The sequence below is a fragment of the Chiloscyllium punctatum genome, chromosome 33 (assembly GCF_047496795.1).
Source record: "Chiloscyllium punctatum isolate Juve2018m chromosome 33, sChiPun1.3, whole genome shotgun sequence".
NCBI lineage: Eukaryota > Metazoa > Chordata > Chondrichthyes > Orectolobiformes > Hemiscylliidae > Chiloscyllium > Chiloscyllium punctatum.
Genome location: NC_092771.1, coordinates 5572667 through 5591139, shown reverse-complemented (window position 1 = coordinate 5591139; position 18473 = coordinate 5572667). Strand labels below are relative to the sequence as shown.

The 18473-nt window shown below is 46.6% G+C and overlaps 1 protein-coding gene across 1 annotated transcript in view; it reads right to left on the bottom strand.

Moving 5' to 3' along the window:
* Window positions 1-18473, bottom strand: part of map1ab (microtubule-associated protein 1Ab) — a 136525-nt gene that overhangs the window by 105383 nt on the left and 12669 nt on the right. The window contains exon 2 of the mRNA XM_072552803.1: window positions 16386-16487. Within this exon, the coding sequence (XP_072408904.1) occupies window positions 16386-16487 (102 nt within the window). The remainder of the gene's footprint in view (window positions 1-16385; window positions 16488-18473) is intronic.

Below are 18473 nucleotides of genomic sequence, written 5' to 3'. Positions count from 1 at the left end.
TGGGAAGAAACCAGAGCATCCGGAGGAAACCCACACAGACACGGGGAGAATGTGCAAACTCCACAGAGTCAGTCGCCTGAGTCGGGAATTGAACCCAGGTCTCTAGCGGTGTGAGGCAGCAGTGCTAACCACTGTGCCACCGTGCCGCCCAGGCCCTTCAGCTCAACCAGTCCACACTGACCCTCCGAAGAGTAACCCACCCAGACCCAGTTCCCTCTGACTAATTGACCTAACACTATGGGGAAGTTTAGCATCGCCAATTCACCTGGCCTGTACACCTTTGGACTGTGGGAGCAAACCCACACAGACAGTCACCCGAGGCTGGAATTGAACCTAGGACACTGGTGCTGTGAGGCAGCAGTGCTAACCACTGAGCCGCTGTGAAAGCATCAGTAGGTCTTGGAATGTATCACCCGTGGATACGGGGGTCACCTATATTCACCTGTTATACCCCGTCACCAACAAATCAATCTGTCAATCCCACAGGAAAAGATCTGCATAAATGTAACACCTTTCACAGCCGCTGGACGTCACAATGATGTACTTTAAGAGTGGTCAGTTTGAACTTAGTAAACACTGTGGTCCAGTAAGCAGCCAATGAGCTTCTGTCCAACAGTGGCCAAGTCAGTGGTTGGCTGAGGATCAGGACACCAGGGAGAACAGACCTGCCCTTCCCCAAAGCAGTGCTATGATGTTTCTAACATCCATCCAAACTGCTGTGCCTGGCCTTGGGACCTCTCCCCACCCCGGTCTGAAAGACAGGACACTACCATTCTTCACACTGCACTGGAGCGTCAGGATTCGAGTGGGAGCTTGAAGCTGCGAGACAGCCAGAGCAAACGACTGCACCACATCCCAATCTCAGAAATCCTGGATTTACAAAAACCTTGGAAAAGACCGATTCCTAATTTCTAATGGCCCAGCCTGAATTTCAAGATTGTGCCCATTTATTCTGGACTCACTGGTCACAGGAAAAGCTTCCCTGCTAATGTCCTTCAGTATTCAGACACCCCAAATCAATATCGCTCCCCCCATCCCCTCCCCAAACACACTCCTGCACCAACCTCCTCAACCTTACAGGATTACAAGGCAAGCACTTTTGCAAACAGAATTTAACTCTTAAATTCCTGTAGCACAGTATAGGTAGCCCCCCTGTTCCTAGGAGTAAAGCTATCCCTGTGTCATCTCGACAGAAAACAATAGTATGTCCCACTTTTTAAAAAAAACTATCGGAGTGCCACAGAGCTGCTATTTTGGGTCCACAACCGAGTCACATTCTGCATGTAACACCCATTCAGTGGTTGTTACCAGCACCGCAAACACCCACGCCCAGCACTGCAACACACAGCATTGCAAACACACAGCACTGCACACGCCCAGGCACCACAACCAGGCACTACAAACGCCCAGCACCGCAAACGCCCAGCACCGCAACACACAGCATTGCAAACATACAGCACTACAAACGCCCAGCACTGCAAACACCTAACACCGCAAACACCCAGCACTGCAAATGCCCAGCACTGCACACGCCTAACGCAGCACACGCCCAGCACTGCAAATTCAAACACCCAGCACGTCTAGCATGGCAACGCCCAGCACTGCACACGTCCAGTGCTGCAAATGCCCACGCCCAGCACAGTACATGCCCAGCACGGCACACGTCCAGCGCTGCACACAGGAATTGCTGAGCTTTGGTCCCTGGCAACTGAAGGTAGGGATTCCAATGGGCAGTAATGCATGTGAGGCTAGAGTTGATGTAACAGGTTGCCACCTTGATTGAGTGCTCACCTTCCCAAATGAAGAGCTCAACTCCACTGTCTGTCTATCATTCCCCGGATACCCGGACCTCCAGGTGAGAGTCACCGCTGTGTACTGCTAGCCATCAGTGGGGTCACCAAACCAACCATGTGTACACTGGGTTCAAAGGTCACTTCAGTCCTAACCATTACTGTTCCCTCTCTTTGAAACCTTGAAAGTTTCTCAGCCTTACACTGCCAGTCACTCTGATCTCTTATTTAGGCCAAAGTGGTTGCCATAACATCACCACCACAATGCATTATGGGTAAACTCTGCCTAAGAGCTCAGCGCTTATTATTTCAGTCACCTTAGAGACAGTGGAGCCGATGAACAAGGTTCCCATAGCAACCGTGAACTCATTTACTCAGGCACTATTCCAAACTCAGCCTCCCGAGTGACCAGACTGTCACAGGTGCCGAATGTTAGACAAGGTGGCATCCTGAGTGCAGTTACCCTAATGTTTCACACAGGGCGTTTCTGTGTCACTGGGCACCACTCTCTCACTGGGAGAATGCAAGCAGAGTGGCCCAGATACAAGTTACCCCAGGTAGCACTCTGGACCCTCTCTCTGCTTCATCCTTTCAAGCCAGCTGATACAAACTCCTAAATGTAATCAGCCAATCTTCCCCCTCTCTCCAAACCCCTCCCTCTCAAACAGGTTCTCCTTGCTTGGGGATGTGTTTGCTCATTTACATTGTAAAATCCTGCAAATAACTATGTGATTAGAGTCATAGAGATGTACAGCGCTTGTTGCAAGATATAGCTTATTGTTAAGGGATCTTGACTTGGGAAGAAATATTGGTCACCTGGGCTGGGAGTTCGTTGGAAGGTGATGGAGGGGGCAATCTCCCCTGCTCTTCTTCAGCACTAAAATTCAGGATCTTTAATGGTCGGTGAGCGACTGGACTGTTCAAAGTCTTGTCCAAAAGATGGCACCTCTGGCACTGCAGCTCCCCCTCATGACTGCACTGGGAGTACAAGTTGAGAATATGTGCTCAGGTCTCTCTGGGGTGGGACTTGAACTCACAACCTTGTAACCTCTACTTTTACATAAATGATTTGGATGCGAACATAAGAGGTACAGTTAGTAAGTTTGCAGATGACACCAAAATTGGAGGTGTAGTGGACAGTGAAGAGGATTTCCTCAGATTACAACAGGATCTGGACCAGATGGGCCACTGGGCTGAGAAGTGGCAGATGGAGTTTAATTCACATAAATGCGAAGTGCTGCATTTTGGGAAAGCAAATCTTAGCAGGATTTATACACTTAATGGTAAGGTCCTAGGGAGTGTTGCTGAACAAAGAGACCTTGGAGTGCAGTTTCATAGGTCCTTGAAAGTGGAGTCGCAGGTAGATAGGATAGTGAAGAAGGTGTTTGGTATGCTTTCCTTTATTGGTCAGAGTATTGAGTACAGGAGTTGGGAGGTCATGTTGTGGTGTACAGGACATTGGTTAGGCCACTGTTGGAATATTGCATGCAATTCTGGTCTCCTTCCTATCGGAAAGATGTTGTGAAACTTGAAAGGGTTCAGAAAAGATTTACAAGGATGTTGCCAGGGTTGGAGGATCTTAGCTACAGGGAGAGGCTGAACAGACTGGGACTGTTTTCCCTGGAGCGTCGGAGGCTGAGGGGTGACCTTATAGAGGTTTACGAAATTATGAGGGGCATGAATAGAATAAATAGACAAAGTCTTTTCCCTGGGGTCGGGGAGTCCAGAACTAGAGGGCATAGGTTTAGGGTGAGAGGGGAAAGATATAAAAGAGGCCTAAGGGGCAACCTTTTCACGCAGAGGATAGTACATGTATGGAATGAGCTGCCCGAGGATGTGGTGGAGGCTGGTACAATTGCAACATTTAAGTGGCATTTGGATGGGTATATGAATAGGAAGGGTTGAAGGGATATGGGCTGGGCGCTGGCAGGTGGGACTAGATTGGGTTGGGATATTGGTTGGCATGGACGGGTTAGACCGAAGGGTCTGTTTCCATGAGATGAGAGCTGGAGACAGGAAGTACAAAAAGTTAAAAATCACACAACACCAGGTTATAGTCCAACAGGTTGAATTGGTAACACTAACTTTCAGAGCGCTGCTCCTTCATCAGGTAGTTGTGGAGGACACAATTGTAAGGCATAGAATAGTGTGTTTCCAATTAAACCTGGTGTTGTGTGATTTTTAACTTTGTCCACCCCAGTCCAACACTGGCATCTCCAAATTGAGACAGGAAGAGCATCTCTCCTGCCTGACAGGGCAACCAATCAAACTGAGGAAACAGCAGAACAATTGGCAATGCAAAGCTCCCACTTAAAGTTTCCTCCACCAATGTCACCTTCTCTCCACTGCCTTATGTTGCAGCATCTGTCCAAGGGAGAGGGAGGGAGATGAGACAGATGTCTACACAGATATTGGATAATGGTCTTGTTCCTGGGGGCCAACTCGCTGGGCCGCCCATCAATCAATCCCATCTGTAGATAGGTGCCTCATATCACCTCTTGCTCAGACGTATTAATAGACCTCCTTCAGCCACGCCACCTAGAGAGGAGGATGGGAATGGCAGGAGTTGGCCTCATCCAGGTAAGTGGTGCCCCCTGTTGGACGACAGTGGAAGTACGGCGATGACACTTGGTGCTCAGAATAGCAATCTGTGCTCCCTCAGTCTCTCTTATGAAAGGAAAGATAAGGGAGATTTTGAAAGACTGAATTAACGATCTAAAAATCATTCATCTGCCTGGTGTATTGGTGAAGGAGAATTTACCAGGCCTGCCAATCGCTGCAATCTTTGAGTAGGCTTGAGCTGGGATGTTAAGGGAGTGATATCACTGAGACATTTCACTAAAGAATTTCATGGGGGCAGATTGAGAGAAAGTTATCCCTGGGAATGCAGTCAGAGTGGGGCAGTGACTGCTGTCCAGACGAAGGGCACAGACCCTATGGGTGACAGCTGGATTGTCCAGGGGGAGGGGGGGGGGGTGTCTGGAAGAGTTCTTTAAACTTTAAGAGTTCCACAGAATGAGAGGTGACCTCAAAGAAACTTATAAAATCCTTAACAGGATGTGACAGGGTAAGAAGTCTCCCTTGGCTGGGGTTTGGGAGGAGGACTCAGTCCAAACAGGGACACAGTCTCTGAATAAGAGGCAGGCGTTTTGAGACTGAAATGAGAAGGAAAAGGCTTCACTTGGAGGGTGGTGAGCTCTCTAGTTCAGAGGCTTTTGGACGCTGAGTCATGGGGCTGGCTCAAGACAGAGATCATTAGTTTCCCAGATGCTGGTGACATTGAGGGATATGGAGACAGTACAGGGAAAGGTGGCAGTTGAAAGTGATGAGTTTAGAGGGTGACAGAGATAGGGTTGGAGATTGGAACTAGCTGTGTAGTTCTCTCAGGAGCCAGTACAGACACGCTGGGTCAAATGGCCTCCTTCTGTACTGTAAAATCCTATGATTCTATCAGCAGTGATGCAACTGAATGGGGGACAGGCTGGAGGGCTATTCTGTCCAGCCTGTGAGAAACCCAACTCCCCCTCCACCCCGCAGTCCCCTTGCAAAGGCAGGACACAGATTCCCAGCATGTACTGTTCTCTGCTGGTTTCTTTAATTATGCCCTTGTCTGCCCTCAGCCACTTCACACCATTCACTCCAACATTGCTGCCCATAGTTACTCTGCAACATCAATGAGCTCATTCTGAGGCTGTCTGCAAGGACAGAGACTTCAGTCAGCTGAAGTACCGAGCATGTTATACAGGCAAAGTGACAGTCCCTCCTCTGTCCCACCTCGTACCCCCCTGAAAGATCCAAGGACCCAGGATAAGGGGTCACTACCCCAGCAATTAGATTTCCTTTTAGATTTGGACATTTTATTGTCAGCACTCAAGTCCAAAAGTACAGGAGAGCAGTGAAAAGTGTATAATGTCACCACATGAGGCACCATCATAGGTACAAGTAACTCGGAACAGAATCGTAAGAGCAAGGTAGAAAGCAAGAACAGAGTTCAAAGTTAAACCTTACAGTAATTGTTAGCATTAAGTAGAAAAAACAAAGAAATAAAGCTAAAAGTAGAGATTAATCTGTGGGATATGATTCCCAAATAACACTCTGGGAATCCATAGGCAGAATTGGAGATCGATAGATGCCATAACAGAGAAGAGAAGGTTCTCAGACAGTGGGTTTTAAATAGGGTTTAAACAGTAAGAATAACACTCTGCCTCTCTCTTTCTGGGTGTTAGCATTTCCTCTCCACCTTCCTCAAAAATAGATGGTGCACCTCCCTCACTTCGGTTGGAAAATTAAAATGTTGGAGGCGGCTGGGTAGGGCATTGAGTTGGGAGCTCAAAGTAGGGCATGGACATCAAAAGGAAGAGGGGTTGTAAAAAAAAAAAGCATGATAATTGACGAGAAATTGTTACGGATGTGTGTCTATTGGTCAAGACTCAGTTGGCAGCGACTCTGACATTTCCTGAGTTCAGTTCCCATTCCAGAGTTAGAAACCAAAATCTGAAGCTGCCATTCCTGGTTCAGTAATGTGGGAATGGTGTACTGTTGGGAATGATATCTTAAGAATAGGCCATTGAACTGCCCTCCAGGTGGGTGTAAGAGAATCCAGTGTTGTTCAAAGATGAGATAGATGTCCAGTCTTGTCCATATTTATCCTTTAACAAACATCAGGAGAAAGATTTTCTGGCCATTACCAAATTGCTGATTTGTGGGATCTTTCAGTGTAGAAATTGACTGACACGTTTCCTACATTACAATGCTTCACTTGACTGGCTGGAAAGTATGGAAAATAAAGAGCATGAAAGAATGGGAAGGGTTAAAGCAAGAAGGCCACTGGCAATCTGTGGGATAAGAACAGTGGAACATTCCTACACCAATTAGCAGAGTAAGGTTAAGACTGAAATGTCACTATGGCGAGATGAGAGAACAGTTAGTAGAGCTAGGTTCCCCATTAAGTGTCATTATGACAGGATTGGGCCCATAAATATTTGGGACATGACATCAAAATATCTAATCAATAGTTAGTAGAGTTAGCTTGAGACAGGAGACTGGTGTAATAGATGGAATAGCAAAATATCTCATGACAGGTTAGTCTGGAATGGACGATCATTGTAGCAGAGGTGATAATAAATATCTAACCGTGACATTAGAATAACATTAAGTAGAATGTACAACTAAAGAGATAATGGGAACTAACCTCACTGGCTTATTGTATAGTTAGAGTGAGGTACTTTGATTAATACAGTTGGACATGCTGATTAAAAAAATATTAAAATCCACATACTGAGGTTTGTGAACATTCAAGAATCTGCTCTCTCAGTGTCACGGTTTTTTGTTTGCAAATAAAAGACCTACTTATTGAAGAACTCTCTGCGTCTCCTGTTGAGTCTCTACATTTTCTCCATGACAAATTAAGGTCTCAGATTTCTGGTGGTCACAAAAACTGTTTTGTAAATTCCAGTCTCTGTTGATGGTGCAAAGAGTGAAGGAGCTAAGCCCTTCCACAGATCCCAGGTTCCAGAAAAAAAAACTGGTTCCTAAATGGAGCCTCAGCAATGAGCTTGGGTTTGAATGCAGAGGGGCTGCAATGGGTTGAGAAACGTGAAAGACAGAATAAAGACCAAGGCAAACACCAAGGAGGAAGGTGGAGAGGAAATGCTAACATCCAGAAAGAGAGAGGTAGAGTGTTATTCTTACTGTTTAGGCCATATTTAAAACCCGCTGTCTGAGAACCTTCTCTTCTCTGTCATAGCATCTATTGACCTCCAGTTCTGCCTCTGTATAGCACCTTGGGGCAGTTAAACAGCTCCTCGATGGTTTCAATCTCATTCTTGTTTTCAAATGTGTGTGGCTTTACCACTCCCCATCTCTAACCTCCTCCAATCCCACAATCCTCTGAGATATCAGCTCTCCTCTAATTCTGGGCTCTTGAACCACCCTAATTACAATCCCACTAACGTTGATGGCAGTATCCTCAGTTAGCCCCAAGCTCTAGAATTTTCTTCCTAGACCTCTCCTCAACTCCTCTTCTTATACTAGGCTTTTGGTCACCTGATTAACTTTGGAGTCATGCTGCATTCTACAATGTTCCTGTGAAGGGATTGGGATGGTTCATTATGACATGAGGGGAGTATGGGGCAGTACAAGTTCGTATTAGAATTAGCATTAGGATTAGGGCTCATGCAAGTTCCTGTGTGCCCAGCCAATGGTCAAACTCTGATTGTGATCGTAGGCTTCCTGAGCTCGAGAGGATAACACAACTGGTGTTGACCATTAGCCAGTGGATGGAGACTAAAACTGTAGACACTTGTTATGAATCAGACCAAACCTCAAAATACTTTAAGAAGGTGGACTAGAGCCTAACATTTTCTTCTATTAAAAGGCAACTGTAAGGCCTTGTGTTCCAGATGCAATTGGTCAAACTACTAAGCTGGAAATAAAACACACCATTTTTACCAATAGTTAACATAAAAACAAAAAGGAAAAAAAATTGGAATAACACACTTCTGTTGGAAAACTTAACAGAATAATAGGTTGTTTAACTACTAATGGCAACTGTTCCAGTATAATAACATCCCATAAACATATACTTGGCAAAGGCAATGTCAGTAAAATAGATTGTCCCATAGGGTATTCTCCAGTCCGGGAGGAAAGATCAAGAGAAAACCATGAGAGAGGACACCCAGCAATTTTGCTGCAGCAGGAAGAGATGTATTGCAGCTTCCAAACCCCACCAGCTACTGAAAATCAAACTAAAATCCTGGTTCTGTGGGAACGTGACCCGACCCGTTCATGCTGCTGCTATTGTTCCAACCTTAAAAATAAAATCAGCTATGTTGCTGTGCTTAGGGCAGACAGCCCTGTCCCAAGTTTGTAATACTTGCTTTCAAAGAAACATGACAGAACAAATCCTTCTCAAAGGCACATCTCATAACATACTGCTCCAGTTAGAATTATAGATTCCCTTCAGTGCAGTAGAATACAGTAACGTTGTGATAACCAAAACCATGCACAGTGCTACAAATGTGTGTTCATAAAGGTTTGAACCAATTCCACCACAACTTCTGTGCTTTTCAATTCTATTTCTCCAGTGGTTAGCACTGCAGCCTCACAGCACCAGGGTCCCAGGTTCGAACCCAGCCTCAAGCAGGCTGTCTGTGTGGAGTTTGCACATTCTCCCTGTGTCTATGTAGGTTTCCTCCGAGTGCTCCAGTTTCCTCCCACAGTCCAAAGATGTGCAGGTTAGGTGAATTGGCCATGCTAAATTGTCCATAGTATTAAGTGCATTAGTTAGAGGGAAATGAGTCTGGGTGGGTTAATCTTTGGAGGGTTGGTGTGGACTTGTTGGGCCAAAGGGCCTGTTTCCATACTGTAGGGAATCTAATCTAAAAAAAATTCCAAAACTTGGTTTCCTAAACCCAGCCTTCATCTTAATCCAACCCAAACCCTGACCCTCACCCCAAACCGCTAACTCAGGTTTGTCTGTCTTTTCAATGGATCATCTCAACTTTCAAACACAAATCAGCTCAGCTCAGGTTGCTGATCCTGTGGAATTACCTTCAGGAATAATCTGGGGTCCAGCAGTTGCTCAGATGTGTGAAACAAGCTGTCTAATTATCACCTTCTACAGTCACATCTGAATAATTCAGTTAATTATTGGGACAGAATTCTGAAAAGCTGGTTGCGGACTGACTGTGTTCACAAAGCAATTTATCAGACAATTTTATGGCCGTTATACCACAAGGAGATTTGGGAATTGCTAAGCAGGGACTGCAGTCCACGAACGGAATTATTTTTTGCCCAAAACTTTCCCAGATATAATCACCTAATGGGAACTTTTCTTTCTACACATTTTCTGTCATTGGCTCATCAGACATTAGGCAAGTAACATTGTATTTAGACCAATTCATTGTACTTTGCATCATTCCACTCCCCCCCCCCACCCCCCCCCCACCCCCAAAACCCTACATTTCCAAACCTCTATAGGTCTGCTATGTCCTTAATGGGCAGGTCTCTCACTCCTGAGCTAGGAGGTTGGTGTGGGTGTGGGAGAGGGGAGTATTTTTTAAAAAGGGCAGACAGGCCTGTGCCTTTGAGGGTGCAGGGTCACCAATAGCGTTGATGGGATGGGAGCTCCAGGATTTTATGGGAAGGAGCAGCTGATATCACCCATAGTCAATGTCTAAGGCCATCTCGGACTGAGATGAGGAGAAATGTCTTCACCCAGAGAGTGGGGAGTCTGTGGAATTCTCTGCCACGGAAAGTGGTCGAGGTCAAAACATTGAATGTTTTCAAGAAGGAGTTAGATACAGTTCTTGGGGCTAGAGGGATCTAAAGGTACAGGGAGACAACAGGAACAGCAGATGAGTTGGATGATCAGCTATGAATAGCAAAGCAGGCTTGATGGGCTAAATGGCTTCCTCCTGCTTCTTTTCTCCACAATCCTTAGTCAGAATCGGAGAGAAATTTCCAGGAATTGTCATCACGCATCTGCTGCCTTGCCACCCTCAGTGGCACAAGGTACAACACTGTCAGAGGAGCCTGGGAAAGTTGTTGAATGTGCACCTTGCAGATGGTGCACTCTGTGCATGGATAATGGAGGCAGTGGATGTTGAGGGTGATGGAGGAGGCAATGATCAACAGGGCTGCCTCTTTCCTGGATGGTATTGAGCTTCCTGTGTGTTGTTCCCAGGTCTGTTTACCCTCCCTCCTCATTCCCTGAGGGCATTTATGGCAGATCAAAGGTCCACTCCCCACTTAAGGCTCCAGCCGGGCTGACCGCTCCCCGGGACGGGCTCCAGCCGGGCTGACCGCTCCCCGGGGACGGGCTCCAGCCGGGCTGACCGCTCCCCGGGGACGGGCTCCAGCCGGGCTGACCGCTCCCCGGGGACGGGCTCCAGCCGGGCTGACCGCTCCCCGGGGACGGGCTCCAGCCGGGCTGACCGCTCCCCGGGGACGGGCTCCAGCCGGGCTGACCGCTCCCCGGGGACGGGCTCCAGCCGGGCTGACCGCTCCCCGGGGTGGAGTGCCAGCTCAGGCATTGGCAAATCTGGGGCACCGGCTTCTGCCAGTCAACAGTCAGCTCACCTGTAACCCTGTCTGGCAGGGTCAGGTTCAGAGGTTAAGCCAGGTTGAGAGGTCACATCAGTCTAGATTGGAGTCTGATCAGATAAAATGCTGCTGAGAGACAAGCTGTGGCAGTCAGAGACCTTGTGCATGGACATGGGAAAAGAAAAAACTAAAAACTAATTGGTAAAAAGATAGTTTGAAACAACAGGCTGCCTTAAATTCTTGTGAGGACTATTTGATTGGTCTGTGTTAATGAAAATAGGTCCACATTAAACACTTGTCCCTACACATTCTCATAGGTTCCATCATGAGGTGGTCAGAAGGGACTATTTATGACAGGAGAAAACGGGCAAAAATAATTGAGATCGAAGCATTGTGATGTTACTGACAAAATCTGACAGGAGCCTCAGGTCATGACAAGAAAGTGGCATATTGAAACAATGAGAGGTCCCCACACATTCTGAGGGATTTACTGATGCACCATAGAAAGCATTCTATCTGGATGCATCATGGCTTTATACAGCAACTGCTCTGCCCAGGACTGTAAGAAACTACAGGAAGTTGTGAACACAGCCCAGACCATCACGGAAACCAACCTCCCATCCATTTACAGTCCTTGTTGCCACAGTAAGGCAGCCTGCATCAAAGACTCCTCCCAACTCGGTTATAATCTCTTCCAACCTCTTCTGTCAGACACAAGATACAAAAGCTCAAACACATGTACCAGCAGATTCAAGAGCAGTTTCTTCCCCGCTGTTATTAGATTTCTGAATGGAGTTCTCTAATCTAAAATATAGTGTTGACCTTGTTTTTGTACACTTCCTGTGCAGCCGTAACCTTGTATGCTTTGTTTTGCTCAATCGCCCTATCATCGGTATGTCCTTGCATGGTAGGATCTGCCTATACTGCGCACAAACCAAAACTTTTCACTGTACTTAGGTACATGTGACAACAATAAATCAAATCAAATATTTGTAAAGGCTGAGATGGAAATGCAAGCAAATAAGCTTTAAATCATTGAATCAGTGTAAATGGTGAGGGACCAGGTCCTTAAATAAATGGCTAGCAGCACCCCCTACAGGAGACAATATTAATAGCCATTATGTGAATCACAACTGGATATTTCTATGTCAGGAGCCAGTTTTGTGACTGCTAATTCAATTCAATTCAATATTCTGAATGGACCACATCTAGATATTGTGCACAATTGTGATCACTACACCTGAGCAAATGTACAGATACAACACAGGGTTTATCAGAATGTGACCAGGGCTCCTAGAGTTGATGGAGAATTTGAACAGAATTCAGAGAGTGTACAGAGTTGCAGACGCCTCAATTGGAAACTGTACTTTAAAAACCTGACTGTTCATTTGACATGCATACATATTGTAATGTAAAATAATTGTATTAAACATTCATACCCTCCACTGTTGATGCTCAGTAGTAGCAGTGTGCTCCTTCTACAAATGTTCTCCTGTGACTCACCAAGGCTCCTTTGATAACATCTTCCAAACCCACAAACATTTCCATCTCAAAGGACAGGGGCAGCAGATACATGGGAACACCACTCCCTGCAAGCTCCTGTCCAAACCACTCTCCACCCTGAATAGCAAATATATCACCATTCTTTCATTGTCGCTGAGTCAAAGTCCTGAAATCCCCTTCCTAAGGGCATTTTGGATCAACCCCTGCAGCTCACCCCCACCTCCTCAAGAGGCAATTAGGGATAGGTAATAAATGCTAGCCCAGTCGGTGATGCCTATGTCCTATGAATGATTAAAAAGAAACCTATTTGCATTTTATGTATGATGTGGAAATGCTGGTGTTGGACCAAGGTGGACAAAGTCAAAAATCATGGGACACAGAGTTGTAGTCTAGCAGATGTCATGTGATTTTTGGCATTTTATGTAGTGTGTCAATAAATTTTATCACTAAGTTACATTTGTTAAGAAAATAAAAGAGACAATGGGTGAACCAAAGAGCCTGAACAATGTGTGCTATGGTGAGATCTGTGGCAAAATGAGGCATTGAGTCCAGTGAGGACTATCCTAGTGTGGGGGACAACACTTCACATCTTTTAACTAAGGTCCAGGTGTTGAGCCAAAATTCTATCTAGGGGGCAACAAGCTGCCTGAAGAAGAGGGGTTATTGCTTGTCAGTGACCTTATTGATAACAAATCTCACTCTAAAAATGTGCAGTTTCCTATTCTACAGCCACAGCCCAGTAAAATTCTCAATGTTTATCAGGATCCTGGGGACCGCAGCTTGCTGCTTACTCCAAAGGACCTCTGTGTTGGACACCAGGCACCATATTTCAGGGCACAGTCCAAACACACCCCACATCCATCAACATTAGCAGCCAATATAGACCCCTCATGGCACATCTCCAATCCCCTTCCAGTGCCCTTCAGTGCTGTACCTCAGGCTTCCCTTTGGGAACTCTAACTGAAACACTGTCGCAAGGACACAGTGTGCTCAGGAACACACACACCCAGCTCATGAGGTGGGCCGCACTGCTCACTCGCTCTCATAGCTCTCACTCACTCTTAAGCCTACCCAGATGCTCCCAGCTTCTCTGCCTTCCATCACCTTGTCTTGTTGCATCTTGCCCCCTCAACCAGAGAGAGACCAGGCTGACATTAGACCATAAGACATAGGAGTGGAAGTAAGGCCATTCGGCCCATCGAGTCCACTCCGCCATTCAATCATGGCTGATGGGCATTTCAACTCCACTTACCCGCATTCTCCCCGTAGCCCTTAATTCCTTGTGACAACAAGAATCTATCAATCTCTGCCTTGAAGACATTTAGTGTCCCAGCCTCCACTGCACTCTGCGGCAATGAATTCCACAGGCCCACCACTCTCTGGCTGAAGAAATGTCTCCGCATTTCTGTTCTGAATTTACCCCCTCTAATTCTAAGGCTGTGTCCACGGGTCCTAGTCTCCTCGCCTAACGGAAACAATTTCCTAGCGTCCACCTTTTCCAAGCCATGTATTATCTTGTAAGTTTCTATTAGATCTCCCTTTAATCTTCTAAACTCCAATGAATACAATCCCAGGATCCTCAGCCGTACCTGGTATGTTAGACCTACCATTCCAGGGATCATCTGTGTGAATCTCTGCTGGACACGCTCCAGTGCCAGTATGTCCTCCCTGAGGTGTGGGAACCAAAACTGAACACAGTACTCCAAATGGGGCCTAACCAGAGCTTTATAAAGTCTCAGTAGCACAACGGTGCTTTTACATTCCAACCCTCTTGAGATAAATGACAATATTGCATTCGCTTTCTTAATCACGGACTCAACCTGCATGTTTACCTTTAGAGAATCCTCGACTAGCACTCCCAGATCCCTTTGTACTTTGGCTTTACGAATATTCTCACCATTTAGAAAGTAGTCCATGCTTGTATTCTTTTTTCTAAAGTGCAAGACCTCACATTTGCTCACATTGAATTCCATCAGCCATTTCCTGGACCACTCTCCCAAACTGTCTAGATTTTTCTGCAGCATCCTCACTTCCTCAGTACTACCTGCCTGTCCACCTAACTTCGTATCATCGGCAACTTCGCTAGAATGCCCCCAGTCCCTTCATCCAGATCATTAATATATAACGTGAACAGCTGCGGCCCCAACACTGAACCCTGCGGGACACCGCTTGTCACCGGCTGCCATTCCGAAAAAGAACCTTTTATCCCAACTCTCTGCCTTCTGTCAGACAGCCAATCCTCAATCCATACCAGCTGTATCCATACCAATCTATTACTGCTGTATTGCTGGGCCACTTAGCATAGACACAAGGCCAGAAAGTTGTTGACAGTCCTCAGTCAAGTCGAGGGAGACTCCTTCCATTGTCAAGTCTACAAGGTGTGATTTAAAACCCACAGAAATATAAAAATTAGCAATCTGCCACTGGAATTTCCAAGAATTAAATAATAATCTTGGGGATGCTGGAAAAAATGCAGAGAGGCATTCAAACAGAAACATGCTCCCTTATTGCCTGTCAGTTTTTAAAAATAATTATTAATATTCAAAGATGAAATTAAAGGTTGTTTTTTGAGAAGGTGACCAAACATGAGGGTAGGGCAGTTGACGTGGTGTACATGAACTTCAGTAAAGCCTTTGATAAGGTTCCACATGATAAGCTGTTGGAGAAAATGCAGAGGCACGAGATTGAGGTTGATTTTGTAGTTTGGATTAGAAACTGGCTTTCTGAAAGAAGGCAGCGAGTGGTAGTTAAAAGCAAATTACTGCGGATGCTGGAATCTGAAACCAAAAGAGAAAATGCTGGAAAATCTCAGCAGGTCTGGCAGCATCTGTAGGGAGATGGGGTGTAGGGAATGTACACAATATTCCAAATGTGGCTGCACTAGCGTTTTGTACAGTTGCAGCTCTTTTCTCTCCTTACAGATGCTGCCAGACCTGCTGAGATTTTCCAGCATTTTCTCTTTTGGAGCGAGTGGTGGTTGATGGAAAATATTCAACATGGAGTCCGGTTTCTCGTGGTGTGCCACAAGAATCTGTTTTGGGACCACTGCTGTTTGTCATTTTTATAAATGACTGAGACACAGGCATAGGTGGATGGATTAGTAAATTTGCAGACGGCACTAAAGTCAGTGGAGTAGTGGACAATTTGGAAAAAATGTTACAGGTTGCAGGGGGACTTGGATAAACTGCAGAATTGGGCTGAGAGGTGGCAAATAGAGTTCAATACAGCTAAATGTGAGGTGATGCATTCCTTGGGGTGTAGGGACTGTACACAATATTCCAAGTGTGGCCGCACTAGCGTTTTTGTATAGTTGCAGCATGATATTGCGGCCCCGGAACTCAATCCCACTACCAATGAAACCTAACACACCGTATGCCTTCTTAACAGCACTATCCACCTGGGTGGCAATTTACATGGACTCCAAGTTCCCTCTGGCACATCCACACTATCAAGAATCTTTCCATTGACCCAGTACTCTGCCTTCCTGTTATTCTTCCCAATGATTCAAGAAAGCAGCTCAGAGTCACCTCCTCCACGGGCAATTAGGGCTGGACAATGAATGCTGCCCTAGCCAACCATGCTCTTACCTGCAGAATGAATATTACCCTTTTAAAACAGAAATAGGTTAACACTGTTCCAGGATCACACTCCGAGGGATTTCACACCAACACATTTGACAACGTATTTCAGGAAGAGATTCTGAAAATCTTTAAAGTTGTCGTTGCTATGACGACAACCACGTAACCTAAATCTTGAAGCAAGCCTGGCATTAATTCTACGTGTATTTAAAATAAAATCTCAGAATTAGCATTTATATTAAAAAAACATTAATTCCAGACTCTATCGAAGGTGCGGTTTGATGCTGACAGTCCCACAGTGTCTGTGTGTAGGGAAGAAGTCAGTGGCAGGTCCTGGCCAGCCAGGTTTTGGGGGGGTGGGGGGGGGTGGGGGTTACATTGCAAACCACTGCTTCTGGTGAGCCAGGGGCTCGGGTTCCGGCTTAAGGACCGCGTTCAGCGAGGGCTGGAGGGGGCTAGGGGGTCTTACCTCTGACTTCAGCGGAGAACTGGGCTGAATGCCTGGTCACAAAGAGCCGCAGCTGTTGGTCGAGGTTGAACGACGTGAGATCGACATCCCAGGATCGGAGTCCTGTTTGGGGAGGGGAGGGGGGAAAGAGACAGACAGTCAGTTTACTCGCTCCTCAGTTAGAAAGACATCACTCTGCAACCACTAAAACAGTGCTCGGTAATCACTGACCCCGAGAGGGCAGCAAGAGGACATTCAGCCCATCGAGACTGCAATAGGCCCCTGAAGGGTATCCCACTCAGAGCACTCCACTTCCTACAGTATGGGGCAAATTTCCCATGGCCAATCCATCCTAACCCGCACATCTTTGAGCAAAATGAGCAAACTCGCTATAGTCACCCGAGGAGGGGGTTGGAACCCGGATCCCTATAGCTGTGAGGTAGCAGTGCCAGCCACTGGGACACGGTGACTTGTTGCTGGAGTGCTGCACTGTTGGGTCAGCCCCCTCTAACTTTCCCTCAATGTCAGTTGCAAATCGGCTCGGCCTTTCGTTGCCTTGGGTTTTCTGGGATCTTGCTGTGCTTAAGTGGCTGCCGCGATTGTCTACACCAGCACAACTGCAGCACCCCAAGAAAAATTCAGCACCAACCTTAACCTTAACCCCCCCCCCCCCCCCCCCCCAAATTCCCCAAACCCTAACCCCCCCATTGCTATTACGGAATCATTGAGCCATTTGCCACATCTGGCCAACTGAAGATAGAGCTGTGAGCAACCGTGTCTCTAACAGCAGCCGAACCACCACCTTACCCGCGGGTAGATGGAGTGAGGGAGGGAGGGAGGGAGGGAGGTGTTGGGGCCTGCAACGAGGCAGGCTGGACTGTGTGGGTCTGGAGCTGGGGGACACAGGGAGGATTCCTGTCCCTGACCCCGCTTTCCTCACTGTTCAGTCTTGGGGTGCTGGTATTTAATATCGGTCCCTTCTTGCCCTGGGTTGCATTGGCTCACTTGGCCATTTCTGAGCTGGTTGAGTGTGACGAGGAGGGGTTTAGAGGGATATGGGCCAAGTGTTGGAAAACAGGACTTGATTAGTTTAGGATGGACGAGTTGGACCGAAGGGTCTGTCTCCACGCTGTACATCAATCAGAAAGGTAATGAGACCAGATTTCCTCCCCTGGTTGACATTAGTGAATCAGCCTTCTGTAATAATCTGGTAAATATTACTCACAAGACCAGCGTTAATTCCAGGTTTATTAATTAACCAACTTCAAATTCGACAAACTGCCCTGATGGGGTTTGATTTCATATCTTCAAAGCGTGACCTTTAGATTATTCATCCAGTAATATTACAGTGTGCTGTCGTACTAAATCTCCTGAACAAAAGCTGACAGGTAAACAATTGACTAGGAGCAAATTACTGCAGACGCAGGAACGTGTATTGAAAACAACAAATTCTGGAAATCACAGCAGATCTGCGGATACTACCTGACCTGCTGTGATTTCCAGCATTTTTTGCTTCCAGACAGTTGGCTGTGAATCGCTTTGACACCAAATGTTTGGGGTGGTGGGTTGTGTGGGAGGGATTGTCTAGAAACAGGAATAAAAAAAGTGTGGCAGAGGGGAGGGTGTAAGGCATTAGCTATGTTGGTAGCTGTCAGTTATAGACCTCTTGCTCCCTGCAGCAGACAAATTGCGAATCAGGAGAGAGTACCAAGTACCAAGGGCAGTCATCGATCCAGCATCAGCTGATTGACCCGACACCAACAGCAGCTTCTCATTTTCTGTGTCAAATGCCCTTGACACTGGCACCGCTCGCTGACCAGAGAGGAAACGCTCAGTCATGCTGCAGCAGTGTCTCCTGTCCAACTGATTGCGTGTTCTCTCAGAGAGCTGGCCAAGCGTTTACCTCTTTAATATCACCCTCTACCAAAAACTGCATTCCCACTGACATCAGCCAGGCTCCTAGTTTATTTATCGCATTTCCAACGCCCCTCCCCCCTACCTTTTATCTTAGCCTGCTTGGCACACTTTCCTCATTCCTGAAGAAGGGCTCATGCCCGAAACGTCGATTCTCCTGCTCCTTGGATGCTGCCTGAGCTGCTGCGCTTTTCC